The sequence below is a fragment of the Atta colombica genome, unplaced genomic scaffold (assembly GCF_001594045.1).
Source record: "Atta colombica isolate Treedump-2 unplaced genomic scaffold, Acol1.0 scaffold235, whole genome shotgun sequence".
In the NCBI taxonomy this organism is placed as follows: Eukaryota; Metazoa; Arthropoda; class Insecta; order Hymenoptera; family Formicidae; genus Atta; species Atta colombica.
The window spans coordinates 237,119-256,830 of NW_017259333.1; the positions used below are offsets into that span (position 1 = coordinate 237,119).

A 19,712-nucleotide genomic window follows, 5' to 3' on the forward strand; every position below is an offset into this window, starting at 1 on the left:
CTTTAAAATCTCTAGGAAACTTTCCAATTGTATTTGCAGATGCTTTCTTATAGAACTCCTGGATATTTTCTTACGAATAGCGCATCCATCTTGTAGCGAGATTTACCTCTTAGTATATTCTTTTCGAGAGACTATTCAGGTTATTATAGTGAAATTTTTTATAAAGAAATTTAATCTTATAGTTCATGCATCCACTTTTTAAATAGATACGCATAATATGTGTTATAAAATCAGGCTTTGCTTAGAGGGAATGTTAAGAGGAATTTCTCGCTTATCGATAAAAAATTTTTTTTGGAGTAAACTGTTACAAGTATGTTGGATACGACTGATGTCTCAGATTATATTTGTACATGTTGGCCCGACATTTTAAATTATAATATAATGTAGGCTATATCTTACTTAATATTCTTGTTGCGTAAAGCTAAAGGTAAGAGCATCAACATTTCGTAAAATTATCTCAAAAATTTTGTCTCAACAATAAATTTAATATCTCACCAATGCTATGTTATTGACATTTTGCATCCGCGTTCTTAAAATACTTATCGCGCGGGTCGCGTGTTCTGTCTCTCGTCAACTATTATTACTCTGTTATCGAGCAACGCGCTCGACCGGACGTTTGCGGTCGTCCACGGCGCGGCGTCACATTTCCGATTCATCGACAAGGGTCGCGACGATGGCGACGACGATCAGAATAGAGCGAACACACACGGGTGCCGATCCAGAGAGCACTGACCTAGTATGCTTGGTCGTCGCTGAATTTACAAATCACGACTCCCGCGCCACCTCCAACCCCTTTCTTTCTCCTCTTCTGCCATTGCCGTCGTAGCTTAGAGCGAACTTTGAGAACGCAGGCCGCTGCCGACGATTCTACATCGCGTGGTCACGTGTCACATTTGTAGAATCACGTGCCAAATCCGCGAAACTTTGAATCTCGCGCATACGAAATGGAGAAATCTTTGAACATAGTTTAGATGTTTATTTGTACCAATATTGGCTTAATTTACTTTTGTTTTTCTTCTAGTTCTATGAATTAGATAAAATAAAAGTAAATTAAATTGAAATTAAAATCTGCATTCGTAGAAATGGATCTTGTTTTTATTTTTTATTCCATCAATATTTAAAAACATTCGATACTTACAAAATCATTTTGTTACATTTATTCTATGTATATTTTTTTAATGTTGTATATATAATTCCCTGTTTTAATGATTATTCGTCTTTCTTCTTCTTTTATTTAATCTCTCTCGAGTAATGAATGACTATCTCGTATCAGATTTGTTTGTAAAAAATTACGGATTTCTATTAATTGGTCACTCTCAACTGTTTGATATATTCTTTCGTATTTAGAATAAATACGAAAATAAATAAATACATAAATGAGGATCATTATGGATCCGCGATTAATTAAAAATGAAGACACCTTAATGAATCCTTATTTATGGTAAATAAGGGTGCCGAGGGGGGGGGGGAAGGGAGGAACTAGATGATCTTGATCTTGCATATATTGTCAAGGTCATGATAGCGTTTTTCACTGAACCACATTGAGTGCGCACCAAAAACTCATTCAGTGGCAGCAGCACTGCATGATTGCCAAAAGTGCGAGTTTCTTGCACTCCTAAACTTGCACTCCTAAACATAGCTACAGGTTCAAATGCCACGAAGTGCAATATTTCTTCTACTATTATTCCATTAGTAGTAAATAAAAAATAAATATATTAACAATAATAAAAAGTGTGCCTATGTATCATCTCTTTATTTATACACTCATGCACCAAGTCAACACAATTTTCAATTTTACGAATTTTACTGAACTTTTCATTCAGTAAACATTCATCTTCATTATTACTATTGGATGATGACGAAGACAGCAAATCAAGCAATCATTCAAATGCAAACCAAGCTGTGAAAATTCATTTTCACCTTTTCGTGCTGCCATATTGCACTAAACCGACACTGCCTTTCGGAATTCGTGTCCAATTTTTGTTAGTGTAAAAATTCGACACTAAGTTTCCCAGCACACACTGTTTTTGTGCGCAAACATCCAGTGAAACACACTGCTTTCGTCTAACGTGCACAGTGCGTATCAGTGCGACCAGTGAGTACACTATGAATAATCTCCAAGTTTTAATCATCTCTTGTTGTCATTCGCTCGTCATTCAGAAGTTATTAATAAAAAAAGTTTAATGAATAACTTCTCATTTTTTATATATACATATAACGTTAAGAACTATCCCATATTCTCTCCTACTTATGTAATAATTTGCGAAATGAGATCCACTCTTCCTCCTATTTAGAAAGCGCACTTTCCATGCAAAGCGAGGTTTACTTCATCTTCTCTGACTTTCTGGATAGGGGGCGTGATGTAGATCTCGCTTCGCGTGAAATATATTGTATATGGCAGAAATAAGACGTTATTTTAAAAAATTATTTTGTTAATAACTTTTTAACGAATAATGAGCGATAATTTGGTGGAGATCACTCATGGCTTTGGTAATATATACGTCGGCATATTTACCACGTATACATTTAACAAATAGTAAATTATTTAAACTAAATTTGAATCAAATTTAATACATTTTTTTTTTAGTTAAATTGTTGAACTCCATTGTTTTAGTCAAATTAATTATGGCTGTGTTCCATTATGCACTGCAAGTATTGAAAAGCTATAGTGCGCGTTACATATACTATAGATTTTTAATACTGGCAGTGTGCATTGGAATTATTATATATTGAATAAAGCTTATATATTGAGTAAAAACAATAACTTACAGAAATGATTAAAAATAACTCAAATTAAATAAAATAAAAACGATTTCATATGAATATGGAGGATTTAGTGTTCTTTTTGTTCTTTTTGCTCTAATCTCGACTTTGTTGCTCTAGCCATTTAACAAGAAATAATTTTTTTGCTGACTCTTAATAAATTAGAGAGAATGCACATTAAAAAAAATAAAAAATAATACTATCACTATAATTTAGTGCTAATTATGTGCTCGTGATAAATATAAATTAGTTCAAATTTCGGAGCGCTATTCTTAAAAAAAGATTACCTTATTTGCGCAAAAAAAATTTTTTTTGCTATAAAATTAATCAGCAGAATTTTATGAAATTTTCTGTGAAATATCGTGTATTGTCCTACAAAATGTCCTACATGCGAACGATTTTCATGCTCCATCTCTTGCGTGAAAATCGTCCCCAAAACGTATTGCGAGCTTCGCGTACACACATGTAATATTCACAAACAGTTTTATTAAATACAAACGCGACTAATTTTACAAGTTTTGGATCGTGTGTAGTAAATATTCCATATTCAAATAATTCTTACACATCTTTTTTAATTACAGGTCAATACTAGAAATGAATGGGCGTCATTGTGCGAACAGTTTCACCTACCCGGTGGTTGCATCAATAGCGGAGTCGGCCTTAAACAAATTTATCTTCGGTAAGTTTTTTCTTGTAGATCTAATATGACAAAATTTAATAAATATACTCTCTCTTAGCAAGAAACTCTGGAGCTGACACCAAAATCTGTAACACACACAGTTACTGACATTAGTGTTTATGAGACTCATTTAACCCTTCATGGTCCTTCCGGATCAAAATGACCCGAGCATCGTCTTTCACACTAAATTATAATATCTACCTGCCTTCAGAAGAGCGCTTACCTGCCATCTACTAGAGGTTTGAAGTTTCAATTATCGATAGAGATGCTTAGCTTTTTAATCGGACTATTAGTATGCATCTAGCAGCATTTGCGCAAAAAGCGTTTTTTTTTCTCGAGTCAAAATATCAGCAAGTGTGACCAACGCGTCGTTTTAGTTAAAAAATTTATTATTTATATTTTTGCATCAATAGCAAAAATAAGCAAGATGTGGATTGTGTTCTTCAAGTGAGGATAAAAGAAACGATCAGGAAAGAATGTCCATCGTGTCTACTTATGTGTGATAAATACACTCTTTAAATCTGAATCAGTGGCATAATGAAGTAGCATACTTGGTATTGAATTATCAGCCTGTCATATTAGCACATTAGGCACTGGATAATCAGTGCAATTCAACTATAAAAGAAAAGAAATTTGAGCATTATATAATTAAAATACCGATATTTGCACATTCCAGCGCATTATATTATAATTCCAATCTTACAATATCATATACGTTGAATGCGCTACACTTATACACTGAAGCAAGGTTCGCTATACCTTTACTATAGGTTAGGGATACCAGAATTCATTCATTAATTAACAGTGGTATATTTGGCACTGAATCAGTGAGATTATCCATTGATTTAGCTTTAGAGAGCAGACTCTGTGTACTGAGATATTGCTGTAGCAAAGAGTAACGTTTTCTATGTATTTTTTGTATTTTACATTTTTTACTTATATTTGTCTTTAGTATTAATAAAAATAATAATTTTTACATTAATAATAACTGAAATCAATAATAAATAGCTTTTTATCCGAATTTAACACCTTTTTTTATATCTAAAAAACGATCATTTTCTACCTTCAAAATAAATATCTTTTTTGAAATGCGTGTAATCATACTTTTTTTTGAAAGTACATTATCTCAAGAGTACTAGGTCAAAACTTTATTTGAAAATATTATAAATTTAAAAAGTTTTTTAAGTAAAAAAATATTTTTCCGAACTTAACGTGTTTAAATAATAAATTATGTAAAGAAGAGCTACGAGCCATAAGACAAAACAATGTAATGTAAATAATAAAATATAATTGAAACAAAAATATAACTACAAACAGTGTTTTAAGTCTTGAGTCCCTTGAGTCATTCTCAATAGAGATAACGATAAAACGAAACATAAAATAAATATAAATTATAAACGGCTTAAATAAATTAAAAACGAATTATAGAACGGATTAACAATAATGTAAAAAATACAAACCGAGACAAACGTAAAGTCGTATCATGTGAATTAACATTTACAATTTTTTTTAGTGTTAAATTTTTCGCTAAAATACCATTGTTCCATTTTTCTTAAAGGATGAAATTATATACTTATTTTTATAAATTATATACTTATTTTTATAAATTATACGTATTTTTTTTAAATCATTGCAACTAAACTATCGATTTGGTAACACTAAAGATGGGTCGGGTCATTTTAATCCAGAGCAACCATCGTGTGGCTTTTTTGATATGTGACTATGAAAGAATTAATATATTAGGTATAGTAAAAAGAAATCCATTATTTTTTCATTCAATTTCAAAAATAATGGATTTCTTTTTACTACACCTAATATGTCTAACCTATGTTGATTAAAAGATACTAATTAATTTCAAAGAATCAAAACAATTTCGTATAAAAAAGATACATATACTAAGTTTACTTTAATAATAATAATTCAAATTTGCAGAGATATATAACGTAAAGAATATAATTGAATGGATCGAATAGATCCCATATCAGGTTAGATATAAAGTTAAATTTACATAGAGCTATAACAGAATGTCGCTATAATACTATATAAACAGAACAGATCAAGCAATGTGAATGTTTAGAAAAGAGATATGAATCTCTGAAAATGATAATCTTTTCTGAAAATTTTTCTCGTACTAGATTTAATCAATTATTCGCTGATGCGTGCACTTTGTGAGGTTCCATTAAAGACGCGACCCTTAATTCTGATTGTCAAGAAGGGCCTTTACCGTCATCGACGACTTCTGGACGCGGCGTGACGCCTCACCGCCCCGCTTGCTACAATGTTCGATTGCGTCTGGCAGTCCGCGAGCGTCTGCAAGAGGCAGGGAGTAGTAGCGTTTTGCCATACGGCCAACACCACGCGTATCGGCATTGGTCCCTATGCCCCACCACCATTTTCCGTATCGCGTACTACGTACGTTCGTTCATTCATGCCTCGGCCTCGCTGACGAGAGCCACCACGTGGTTCCTGAGTCTCGCTTTCCTCTTCCTCCCACTTTTCTCCTCTCTCTCCCTCCCCCCTCTCTCTCTCTTCTCTATCTCGCGCGTGCTCCCGTTCTCTCTCTTCCTTGAGAGAAGCGAGCCCTGCAATCTTGTTAGCGGCACGCGTAGCTGACAAGTGGACGCGCCACTGAGTCTCCGGCTCCTTACCAACGTCATTTGCGCGCGACTTTTCGCACCTGACTTTACTGCAACTTGCAAATTGGAAGTTTCCATTTTTTTTTTTTTTAACGTGAAATTTGTACACATTTGTACTTCTGATCCGTTCAGTTTCATAGATTTAATCTTCTCCCTTTTGACGGTCGCTACTATGTTAAACTGCCTTTCCCAGAGATTCATCTCTGTATACAAATGACCGCCATAATAACCATATGTGAAGATTACCGTTGCAATCATTATAGTGCACAGCCGATATAAATAAAATATAATAATTATTATATAATTATGAAAATGTTAAAAAAGTCCTGAATTTAAATATTTTCAACAAATAATTATTAAATGACAGGCGATTAAGAGCTACTAATATGCGGTAATTTGTGCATTATTACTTACAATAGATATAATGTATTTAAAGACCTTCAAATTTATACATAAAGATCAAACGTTTCGGTTCCACTCGAGCTCTTTAGCGATGTTAAGGGGCCCCTAAAGTGAAGCTTGAACTCTGCTAAAGAACTCTCAGAGGTCGCTGTTTTACAGCACATATATCTTTTATATACTATCACATCAATATCTCACGCAAACTGTGATACACGCAGTCGCACGTTCGTGTCAATTTTCATATAATAAATTCGTCGTGATAAAGTGTCTAAGTCTAATTCCAAGAACTCGACGTTATTTGTTCATGCAAACTACATCTGTGGACCACAATTTCGTAAATACAAATTGCAAAGCTTTTTTATCAAGCAAAGTGTTGTTACGATATTGACACAGTTCTAACGCCATATTGGACTAAGAAATGGTAAAGATCTCAATTTAAAGACATAGACACGTTATTAATGCATATGCTTTAATTCTGAAAAATGGTTTCCAAACTTATAAATGAGGAAAAAAGTAATTGCTATATAAAAATTATTGTGTTTAGTCAGTAATACAGATGACTTTAAGATCTCCTTAAAGCAATACTTTTGATCTGACAATGAAAAAAGTTGCAATGTAATTAGTTCCAAGAGTGCAGCAAAGAGAGACTCTCAAATTACATTTGAAGAGTGCAACTGTGTTACTGTTGTAGTTGTTTGACTAAGTCAGAATCGCTACACACTATAACTGCAAAAAGGGAACTTTTTACCTTGGCCGAAAAATAGATCATTTTTAATAATTTTTAATAATTTTTTATATAAGAACTTTTCAACAGATTATTTTCATATTTTTCAGTAATATTTATTCATCTTTTCTCTGTGTGTATGCGCGCGCGCGCGTGTGTATATAAATTCTTAACTAAAAATATTGAAAACTCAACAAATAATCTTCGGGAAAATTTACTTTTAGCGAAGTTAAAATTTTTAAAAGTAATTAAGAGTTTACTTAAAAAAATTTTGAGATGTAAGATTAGGCCAAAATAATCTAAAATTTTTAAAGTTTTTCAAGGGTGATTTAAATATAATCGGCACAGCGTTAGTTTCTTTCAGCTGTTCTTAAGTAAATTTTAAAGTTACTTTAAAAAAGAAGTTTAAATTTATCTTTATTTCTTAGGTTTTCTCTACAGTAAAGTTTAAATATTCTAAAATAAATTTTTTAAGTTTTCTAAAGTAAATCTTTTCAAAAGAATAAATTGGAAATGACCATAATGATCGAAGCTAGGTCTTTTAACGCTTAAATAATTTAATAAGAATTAGTAGGTATATACTATCACCAATGAGATATTATTAAAGACTGATATTCTTATGGGAGTTTGTATCCCTGTTGAAGCTGTTATAAAACTTAAAATATACTCGAAATGAACTGACTCAATATTTAAAAAATTAAAATTGCCGAAAAAAAGGCTACGACTCAGCACTAGTTGGTGCTTATAATTATCTATTTATTTATATATATTCTATTTTAATGTTTATCGAAAGGATATATTGAAAATAATATAACATAATATAACATAATACATACGTTTCAATCTTGATCAAGTCATTTTCAGTGTGAAACTATTGATTTGAATGAATAGAAAATTAGAAAAATAAAAATAATAAAATAAAGATAAAAAGGCCGCGATATAATCGGTTACATATAAAATTAATAATTTAAATATAAAACGTTGTTATAGTATTAAAAGAATTGTGAATTACATTCATTTTCTATATAAGGATCAAGTATATAAAGGTCGCATGATCAAAGACGGTTATAAAACGTATAAATAGATATTAGTTATTTGTGTCTTTCGATTTCATGGTTTGAAAAATTATTTCCTTGTTACAGGCATTTCGTACCTCATTTCCCATTGCAAAATGGATGTATGTCAAAAATCAACTGTTACAAACGTATACGCCTCAGTATATCGACGCTGATTCTTGCCAGAACTATAGAAGTATAGATCAGTTAAAAGTTTAAAAAATATAATGATTAGAACAGACTCTCTATATTTCAAATAATAATAAATCTCTATATTTCAAATAATAAGTAAATTTCAAGACTAATGAGAGTCAGCGCGGAAAGGGTTCGCGCAGATTATTGATTAATAAAATTATTTCTTCATAAAACTGATGCCTTCTTTATTTTGTAATTTTGAACGTTCAACTCACTTTTTTCAACTCACTTTAGATTGAAAAGCCATTTTACATTAGATACATGGATGATATTGTTATGATAGTACTGGATAATTTAATTGATTTAGTAACAATTCTTTCCACACGAGACTCCAATTTACATTGGAAAAAAGTGGCGACAAAATTAATTTCTTGGATGTGATCATGAAGAACAATAATCGCTTAGAATTCGATTGTATTATAAATTTCGGGACAATACCTCAATTTTTTGTCGTCGCATCCTATTTCTAAAAAAAATCAAAAAAAAGGAGTAATAATATGTATGACAGATAAAGTGCAACTTTCAAAATCAAAGTTCCATAAAAAAAATATTGAACTCATTATTAATACTTTAAGTTAAGTAATAACTATCCAGTCGAGTTCATTTTTAAAATCGTATGATCACGTTTAAAATATTTATCTTCGAGACGTGAGATTTCTCAAGAGATTTCTCAGATACTAATCAAGACAATAGTATTATAAAAGTTTCATGGTTATCATGCCTTACACATCGACAACAGACAGAATCCTATCAATTTGTAAGAATAAAAATTAAAAATCAGCTTACTATAACAATAACAAACTCAATAGATTCATTAGGATTTAGAAGATATTCTTCTAAAAAATTCCAATAAAAACGTATATAAGATCTCTGTCAAGCTAGCAGGTTCAAATGAGCAGAATCGAGAAAGAACTATTTAATGTTCATTTTGTGCTAATTTGTGCAAACAAAAAAACAATTTTGTACCATATGCCGTTTAGAAGAATACCATGTGACGTTGCCAGCTAGTAGGACGACAAGAAAAAAAAAAGAAAAATAAAATTAGATTTGAATAGTACTGATTCTGTGCTAAGTTGTGCTATCAAAAAAAAGTTAATATATTGATCCATTCCTCAAGAACCAATCTCTAACTGAATTGTACACTATTAGATTCAAGAGCAAAGTACCTTCGCCACGCAGCAGAATTAGTCGCTACTTCCATAATAGAAGCGCTATAATTTGTGCTGCCAAAATATGAAGTTTCAGATTTTGTGCTCCCTCCGTTTCATTGGAAATTACCCCCGATCCATATCAGACTTGAGAGTAAAGTACTCTTCGCCAGGAGCAGAATCAATCACTACTTCCATAATAGAAGCATCATAATTCGTGATGCCAAAATATGAAATTTTGGATTTTGTGCCCCCGTCGCATTCCTTTGAAAACTCATGGTGAAGGGTACTTTATTACAAACGAGTAGGAAATTAAGTACGAAAATTGCAGAACATTGCAATCATATTAATTGGAAACCAAAAAACGCAATCGGTAACTGACCACAGAATTAAATTGAAACATGAATTTAATAGAGGGAACATCCAAATTTTAAATTAAGAAAGGAACTTGAATAAACGATTAATTTCTGAAAAAGCACGTATACATGTACATATGCAAAGAAATTTAGTATATATTTGTGTTCAGACACAAATGGACTTCATCATGCCTACGCTACAATGTTAAATAGGTTTACTAATTGGATTATATAATTTTCGTTTTTTTTTCTAAACTAATTTTATCAGTTATCGTTCTTACACCTTTTATTTTATGAATTAACAATACGCCTTTCTATTGTATATATAATATTTATGACACAATAATGTTTTTTCTTTTGATTTGTACAATAAAATATTCGTTAGACGTATCTGACACACGGAACCATACGTATAGAAATTCTCTTTGTTATAAATGTTCGAGACGCGTCATTATTTTGTCGATGTGATCACGTAGTGAAATCAAATTTTCAAAGCTTCGTAATTGAATGTTCTATTCAAAGTGAGTTGCTTTTCCCTCTTTTTTACTAATTGATTTAGAATTAACATGTACATTTGCATATTAGAATCCATTACAGTTCTGTGAATCTGAGAGTGACTCATTCTGGACGAATCGCGGACCGCTTAACGCTTTTGACCAATTTTAATTGTAATATTACTGAAGATGACTCCAAAGTGAGTTGAAACGTTCAAGATTATGAAATAAGACATCAGTTATATGAAGAAGTAATTTTACTAATCAATAACTGTGCGCGGCCCCTTTCGCTGATTCACATTAGCCTTGAAATTTACTTATTATTTTAAAATCTCTGATTTAATTCTCAAAATTAAATAAATTTAGTCTTATCTTTACATAACATCAATCAGTCGGTTCACAACGATTGTATTCATAGTTCTTTTTGTGATAAAACTTTTTAGATGGCAGGTTGTTAATTATTTTTCCAAATATAGAAAAGCAATGACGCAGTGAAAGAAAAATGGAAGTTAGAATTATCACACGAATTTTGGAGGAGGGGATGAAAGTATGGGAAAGAATAATGGAAAGGGTGGGGGAGGGGGAGGGGGGGAGAATTAGAAAAGGGATAATACCTGTAAAAGATGGGAAGATAGGAATTAGGTAGAAATTCTATGTCACTTGGTTTGTTTGTCTCATTAATTTGTTTTTAATGCGTGCCATATTCGAAATCAATTTCTTATTATATGAAAACTCGATATCGAAAATTTTAACATCATTTCATTTAAAATTATGTTCATTTTTTATTAATGTCACAAATGTTTGTATAAATAAATAAATTATAATATTTATTTATAAATGTTTTATAACCGTCTTTGATCACTCGACTTTTATATACTTAATCTTTAAATAGAAAATGAATATAATTTACAATACTTTTAATACTATGACATCTCCAACATTTTATATTTAAATTATTAACTAATTTTATGTAACCGATTATAGCGTGGCTTTTTTGTCTTTATTTTATTATTTTTATTTTTATTTTTTTCTATCATTTGAATTAATGGTTTCACACGGTTTCACACTGAGGATGATCAAAGACAAAACATATGTATTATTTTATGTATTTTATTAGGTGTAGTAAAAAGAAATCCATTATTTTTGCATGAAATTGAATGGAAAAATAATGGATTTCTTTTTACTACTCCTAATATATATCTTTCGATAAACATTAAAATATGTAGAATAATTATAAACATCTACCTAGCGTTGACTTGTAGCCTTTTTTTTCGCAATTTTAATTTTTAAAACTTAAAATTTATGTGAATAAGAAATTGATAACATAATATTAATTTTATGATTTATTAGTTTCGTAGTATATGTTTATATATGTAAAACTAAATAATACTCGATTTTTATTTAAAACTGTGTTTTTAATATCATCGTGTGGGTTTATCGATAATAGTAGAGGAAAAAGTGATAATTTTGTAACAATATATAAGATATTATAACAGTAAGTATGCATACTTATTTATAGAGAATTTAAATAATATTTTTATAATAATATTATTATATTTATTATAATAAAAAATCATGAATTTAATAATTAGCTAAATAGTTATGTTAATAGTTATAAATTTATATGTCTTAGTAATAAGAGGTTTATAAAATTCAAAAAACAATAAAAAAAGGGCCTATTGACTTGTAGTGCTTTTTCTTTATTGTTTTACAAATTTATATTAATTGTCGATAATGACAGCATTCTTCAATTCTCCAGGCTCTCGAAACTTTTTGTGAAGACGAAAATTTACCCAATTGTGACGGTCTTTAATAGTATTTTATTGGTAATATTATATATGTACACGCATATATACCATATTTGTAGTCATTTGAACTGTGCGTTGAAATTTTATTGGATTTAAAAACCGCAGCTAAGTTACTGAAATAACATCACTATTAAATTTGGATGCTTAATGGATTATTGGATGGATCTATTAAAGAGATCTGAATATGCTGGAAATCTAAATAAATTATTGCGGAAAATATTACTTCGAATCAGATCTCTAACCTTTAGTGCGAACGTTTTAACCTTTAGACTAAAATCTTTAGACCAAAATCTTAATAAATATTCTTCGCAATAATAAGTATAAAATAACTGTCCCAATTACTGCCACTTTTTTCAATTGCAATATAAAAATATGAGATTGTTATATATTAAAAATATTATTAAAAATAATATTAAACGACTGATGAACATAAGCACAATTGTATAAGATATTCGATATGTTTTGTATGTATAAAGTAATTAAAGAAATTAGGAATGTCACTGAACATGTAAACTCCATATTCTTCTAATTAGAAGTGAAGCAAAACTGCATGATTTAAAAGTGCATACGAACGTCTTCATTTTCTTGTACTAAAGTAATTTTATGATAATGTTTAAATTTTAATAAAATAAGTATAAAAAGTTAATGAGTTACTTTTTAAATTAAATTATTAAAATAGCAGCATTATAGAGATAATTATTTAAAGTCTGCCTGCATTACTACCGGTAGTAAATAAGTCCTGTTATGCATGACTATATGGATACAATGCATCAATTACTGTCAACTTTGACATCTTTAACTAAAGAGGTGGTAGGTATTCTTACAAGGAAAGTTATGTCCAATTAGTTTCGAAATAGTAACGATTAGAAGTTGTAGTATCCTATCTTTTATTAACTAAAATGAGTTTCTCTCGGAAAATTTGAGATTCGTTGAAAGGAATGGAGTTAAAGTTCGCTGTAAAGGGCTCCGAAAATGGGTTTAAATAAAATTTTTTTATAATTTTTTTTACTTTTTAGATTTTTCTACATATATATGAATTAATACATAAGTACATAAGTTAATACATAAGTAAATAAAAACAAAATTTCGACTCGATTTCATTGGTTCCAATGTATTTCTATTTTATAGTATAGCAAAACTTATAATAAAATATTTTTAACTTTTCAAATTTCAATTCGTTAAAAATATATAATAATATATTAACGAAAATGTATAGAGTACTCCGGTAAATACGCCGCGCTGGGATTTACGTCGCAGAAGTCAGGAAAAATAGAAGAAAAAATGGGAGTAATTTTCCCGCAACTACTCTATTACATGCCTTTATGTTATATTAGTATTGTGTTATGATTTCAATTTCTTACTGTTAATATTAATGAAATTTTTGTGAGTTGAATCGATATTTGTGTTAAGTTGCGCTATCATAAATTATAATCTACATAAAATGATTATTGTAGGACGTGCAAAAGATTTAGTGGTTATTTCGTGAGTGTAGAAGAATAGTAAAGTATATTATATAACAATACAAGTACTTTTCTCTTGTATTGTTTGTTTAGTTTGTTGTCTTGTATATCCCATTTGTTTAAGATACACGGTTTGGGATACATTTTTAGCGAGCGGGATTTATACCCAAAGCATACAAAGTGTACAGATTGAATTCAGTGCACTAAATGCAATAAACGTATTACATGAAATATGTACCTCATATCATAATACCTGTAATACATGTGGGAAGATTGTAATTATTATTATATATTACTTCATATATATATGTATTATGTTACTTCATATATTACTTCATATATATATGTATTATGTTACTTCATACATTACTTCATATATTTATCTTCTTATTCCTTAATAAAACTTCATACACGCATTTTATAAGTTGTGTCATTTTACATCTTATTTATATGCATTATTTGTAAATTTTTCATGAGCCGTACATATCTTCCCTCCCCCTATGATTAGCCATATCCCACCCCTATATACGGATATATGACAAAAAATGCAAAGGTTTAAAAAAGTTCATTTTTTAATATGAAATATAATTATTTCAGATTTCTAATATTTTTTTCATAATAGTAGACAGTACAAAGTTTTTACTGATATAGTTCGTTTACTTAAACAAAGTAAATAATACTTAATAAATTAAGTTTTTGATAGGTGCGGCGTACATACCGGAGTTACCCTAATAAGTACGAAAATATATGTATCTTTATACTTACATACGTTCATACAACTTTTAAGTGTGTCATAACCAATTCGAACTTTGAGAGAGATAAATAAAACAAACATCCACCACTGGAATTGAGATCCAAGTTTTCCTTTCTATTCCACTTACGTATATTACTCACACATACATAGAAAAGAAAAAAATTTACGAAAAAATGTCATTTAAACTCATTTTCAGAGCCGCTAACATATATAGCGGACTTTGAATTCATTTCTCTAACGAATATCAAATTTTCCGAGCGAATGGTATTCATTTTAGTTAATAGAGGAGGTAGAATTCTATAACTTCTAACCGTTACTTTTTCATAACCAATTGGACATCTGGATAACTTCCCTTGTTAGTATAGAATGATAAATATAATAGTATGCACTAGATTAGTACTAATTACTATTATATAAAATAAAAGCTGCTACATATAAAATCGAAAAAGTTAAATATAAAAGCATAATAATATTTTACGATTACATGCCTAAAAATGATGTGCCTTTGTCATATTATTTAATACAGCATACATTATTATTTTAGCATACATATTATATTATTTTATTGTTAAAGTTGCTTATATTATGTTATTATTGCATTTAGATATTTTATATAAAGCAGCCTTTAATACACTGATCCAATGTAATGCAAGTGACTGAATTTATTATTTATTTACGGGATGATTTTGATACAGATTGCAGTAAATGGGTAGCAGTATTATTAAGATACATGGAGTATTATTAAGATACAATAGAGAGGCAATATTAAGTACGTGCGGCAGTAATCGAGATGGCAGTATTTAAATTAAGACTGACAGTAATATGTTCAATATCTTATATTTTATTTTTTTTTATATTTAACTTATAACTATATTTAAATAATTAGTTAGTTTTCGAACTTGTTACTTTTATTTTGTGTATATTAAAGTTTTTATTTAAATAAATAATACCAAAATAATATTTATTATATATTTTAAAAATCTTAAAATAAACATATCAATTATTATATTATGTACTTACAGTGATTGAGGATAGTTATATATATGGAAACATCTTTCTTTCAGACGTAATATAAACAATAAGAATCTTATTGGAAGACATACATTTGAAAATTCAACAAATAGGAAATAAGAAATGGCCATAAAAAATTGAATGTTTTGGCAACTAAAAGGAACTGATGGGAATTGTTTGAGAAAAAGTATCTCGAGGGCAGACATTGTATCTTTTTTCCAAGTTCTCTGAAAAAATCAAAAAGATTCTTGAATTATATCAGTGTATACAACACAAAAAATTTCAATTTATTTAAAAATGGCGACCCTACAACAAATAAAATAATACAATTTTTTAATAAGAAACACAATCTTTTTTTATTTATTAAAAAAACTGTTGAAGGTTTTGTTTTCTCTGTAATTTATCTTATGAAGATTACTTTTTTTTTACATATGTGTGTAAAATTGAAAGCCGATTGCTTTATTAGTTTTTGAGATAAAAGTTCTATTATTTCGCAAAATATTGTAATTCCAGCTTTTGAAAAAACGATTTTAAAATTTCAACTTAAATAACCAAGCATATAAAATGTGAATTTTTATATATACTCACAGCTAATTGAGCTATTCCAGGCTATATAGTAAGTTCTCTTCTTCTTCGAAATATGCATTTTGGACTACACTTCCGTTGTTACGAATCGTTCTTGCCTCCTTGAAAGATTCTAAATGATGTCGATTAGTTTGTTGTACTAATTGTTGTTAGCCATCATTTTAGTCTGAGAATAGAGAAACCCTTTAGAATTTTAATTCTCATCATTGTAGCCTTCATTAAAGAGATAAACAGCTATAAAAATTGATTTCGATTATCCATACTTTTCGGTTTTATATATATAGTAAACATTGAGAATGCATCATAAAATTACCGGATATTGAATATCCGAAAAGAATATGATATTGGGTATCTGAGTGAATGTCCGGTAGGACAATTATCCGACCGGATATAGAATTTTTTCCAGATATCCGATACAAATTTCCCAAAATTTTAAAAAAGAAAATATAAGGGAAAAATAACGGTAATAAATAATTTTTTTATCTTCTCAACGTGAAAAGAAAAAGAAGAAAGTCGAAAAGAATGCTGTATCAATGATTCAAACTTTCGATATAAAATTTCAGTTGGATATATTGTCAGACACTAATGATATCCGATTAGTAAAAAAAAGTATTGGATAATACCGGATACATATTTTTCGGATATCCGGTGCATTTCTAGTAAAAATAGTTGAAAATATCTATATGCGTTCAAGTTAATATAATCGTACTGGCAGTGAGATTAATATGCTTCTAGCCATCATTGATTTATTCTCTTTTGTTTATTCTACATCTTATAATTAGTCATACGTGACATCAATTTCCATCTGCTGCATGCTTTACTTTTGAAATGGCTCTATAGATTTTATTTGGCGAATTCCGGCTCTAAATTTTTTACTGGCCTATTTTTAATATTTTAAATTTTCAGAAAATGTTATTTATTAATAAAAAATCGATTTTATTTTTAGTCAATTAGATAGAAAGTCATCTCTGTGAAGTTGGCACCTCATTTTTCAAAAAATGAAATTTTGGTCACAGTTCAGATACTAACTTCACAAAACGCAGAACGAAAAATTTCTGGATAACACCCCACGAGTTGTATCAAAAGTTATCATCATTTAAAGCGCTAGGATTAATGGATTAGAAGATATCGTGATTTTTCGTTCTGCATTTTGTGAATTAGCACCCCAAACTTTTAATTTTTTTTTTTTTAATTAATTCGCCGAAACTATTCTTAATTTTGGGCTGGAACTCCAGAACTCTTCGAGGTGCATTCGGAACTGTGACCAAAATTTCATTTTTTTGAAAAATGAGGTGCCAATTTCACAGAGTTAAAAAGTTTTTTAAGACTTTGCTTAAAACGGTTTTATAATAAAAATAGACTGAGAGAATATCGTAGACTTTATTTGTAATAAAGTATGTATAGTTCGTAACGTTCATGTACAGCGATAACTACAATATATGTCGCAGTGAAAGGATTAAATGGTTTGTAATAAATATTTTCTTGTAGACTTGTCCTTATTAATTTTAACTCGAAATTCTTAATATGTATTTTCCGATGACATAACATCACTTTCATCATTTCATCATTTTACAAACGTTTAAGCTAATAAAAGGGCAAAGAACTTTTAAATCCGATAGCCCAAATTCTTTACTCTATATTTGAATATGCTTAAGATATTTCCTTGTCCTGATATTCCTGCATCAGAATATATTAGTGTTTATCATTATCGCTTTTTGTATTTCGTATCATATGATAAAGAGTGTACTACTTTTGTGTCATCAGATTAAGCCGAATTAAGCAATCACTGTTCTTTTCGATTGTATCTGAGCGACAGAAACAAGACACATTTTTATTCAATCAAGATCGGTGTCTTTTGTTCGATCTGCATTATTTGTTCGATCTAGAATTATCAAACAAGTGATCACTTTTTCAAACTTTCTAAATCTGAATCAATGGATAATCACTGTCAAGTATGCCACTGATAATCAGTGAATTAAATATGAGATCCCTAACCTAGCTAATCTTTATTATATGATCTAACTAATCTTGTTGTAGTGCTTAAATTCAATGAATTGGATTCAACGATATTGAAAAATTGAAATTAACATGCAAATGTCAGTATTTTAGTTATATAATACTTAAACATTCTTCCTTTTTTAATTGAACTTTGACTGATTATCAGTGCTAAATATGCTACTGGGTAATTAGGAACTGTCCACTGATTCAGATTTAGAGAGAAAGAAATATGATAATTCTCCGGCCGGCTGCTATTTTGCGCTAATAGTCGCCGTCACATACGCGGCGTGTAGCAGTAGTAGCAATATGCTGCGGTAGCAGTCGGAGCAGTGTCCAGTAGTCTGCATCAGCCAACGGCCAATCAAGCTCTGGGTTGTTCTCTACCGTCTGTACCTTTTGCGCTGTACGTTGGTTGTATGAATGGATCCGCTACATCTATCCCCACTTTCTTTTGCCCACCCACGACTCAATATCCTCTCTTCTCCTCTCCCTCAATGCCTCATGACTCCCTCTCCCCTCTTTTTCTCTCACGCTGTCTCTTGCGTTTACTCTATTCGCGTGAGTTCGTCGCACTTTCAACGGCCGGCGATCGGTAGGTCGATTGATCTGTCAGTCGATCGATCAGTAGATCGATTGATCTGTCTGTCTATCTGTCTATCGGTTGTCTTGAAAAGTTTCTTTTCATCAGCCATCATTATTGGCTACTGTTCTGAGTTATACAATCTCTAGAATTAGAATTCCGCGCTACGTGTTGATACCGTCGCAAGTCAACCGATTCTTTGGAGATGCCAATCAGTTCCAATGAATCGAGAGAAATCTCAGCCGCAATCTGTTTATCTTTTAAAACTATGTAGTTGATCCAGATGGTTTTTGCATTAGAAAACTATATTTTTCCGATTTATTTTTTGTGACATAATCTTCCGATCCGTATAGTATCGCAGTTTGTTGTGCATTATTTAATGTATCTCGAGCTGTTTAGAAAGAAGTGATCGATGAATATCTTGTTTTTGTTCGGATCATCTTCTGATTTTTGAAATTCTTTTAATAGTTAATTCATTCTCAGAGTCATTTCAGAGGCTTGTTATACTCGCCACCATCCTTTTCTATCCAGAAGTTCCATACTAATCTTTATTAAATCCAAATAAATCCTACATTACGGCTAAGTCAACATGAAAATCAATGTACGATTATTTTTAAAGATTCGTTGATGGTTACCGGGCGCCTCTACAAGGTGATCATCCAGGTACACTGTACTCGTTGCATTCCGGCCCTAAGCGTTCTTTAATCCTTTGGAGCTGATTGTAGATCTATTGAACACATTCAATTATATCCTTCCGGAGCTGACGGTGGATTTATAGGCTTTACTCAATTATATTCTTTAGGTTACATCTGCAAGTTTGAATTGTTGTTAAAAATGAACTTAGTATTTATTCTTTTTTATACTAATTGTATAATTTTGTTTCTCTCTCTTTCTTGAAGTTTATTAGTTTCTTTTAATTAACAAATTAAAATGATCCGCGTTAATAACTGTGTCACAGATTTTGACATTAACTTCGAATGATTATATATAAAAAAAACAGAATTTTGAGAGAAAGAGAGAGAGAGAGAGAGAGAGAGAGAGAGAGAGAGAGAGAGAGAGAGAGA

General features: G+C 30.2%; 1 protein-coding gene across 1 annotated transcript in view; it reads left to right on the plus strand.

Moving 5' to 3' along the window:
• The window catches only part of LOC108688543 (AT-rich interactive domain-containing protein 2), a 113,427-nt gene that overhangs the window by 50,893 nt on the left and 42,822 nt on the right, over nt 1–19,712 (plus strand). Inside the window, exon 3 of the mRNA XM_018194844.1 lies at nt 3,345–3,442. Coding sequence (XP_018050333.1) covers nt 3,345–3,442 — 98 coding nt within the window. The remainder of the gene's footprint in view (nt 1–3,344; nt 3,443–19,712) is intronic.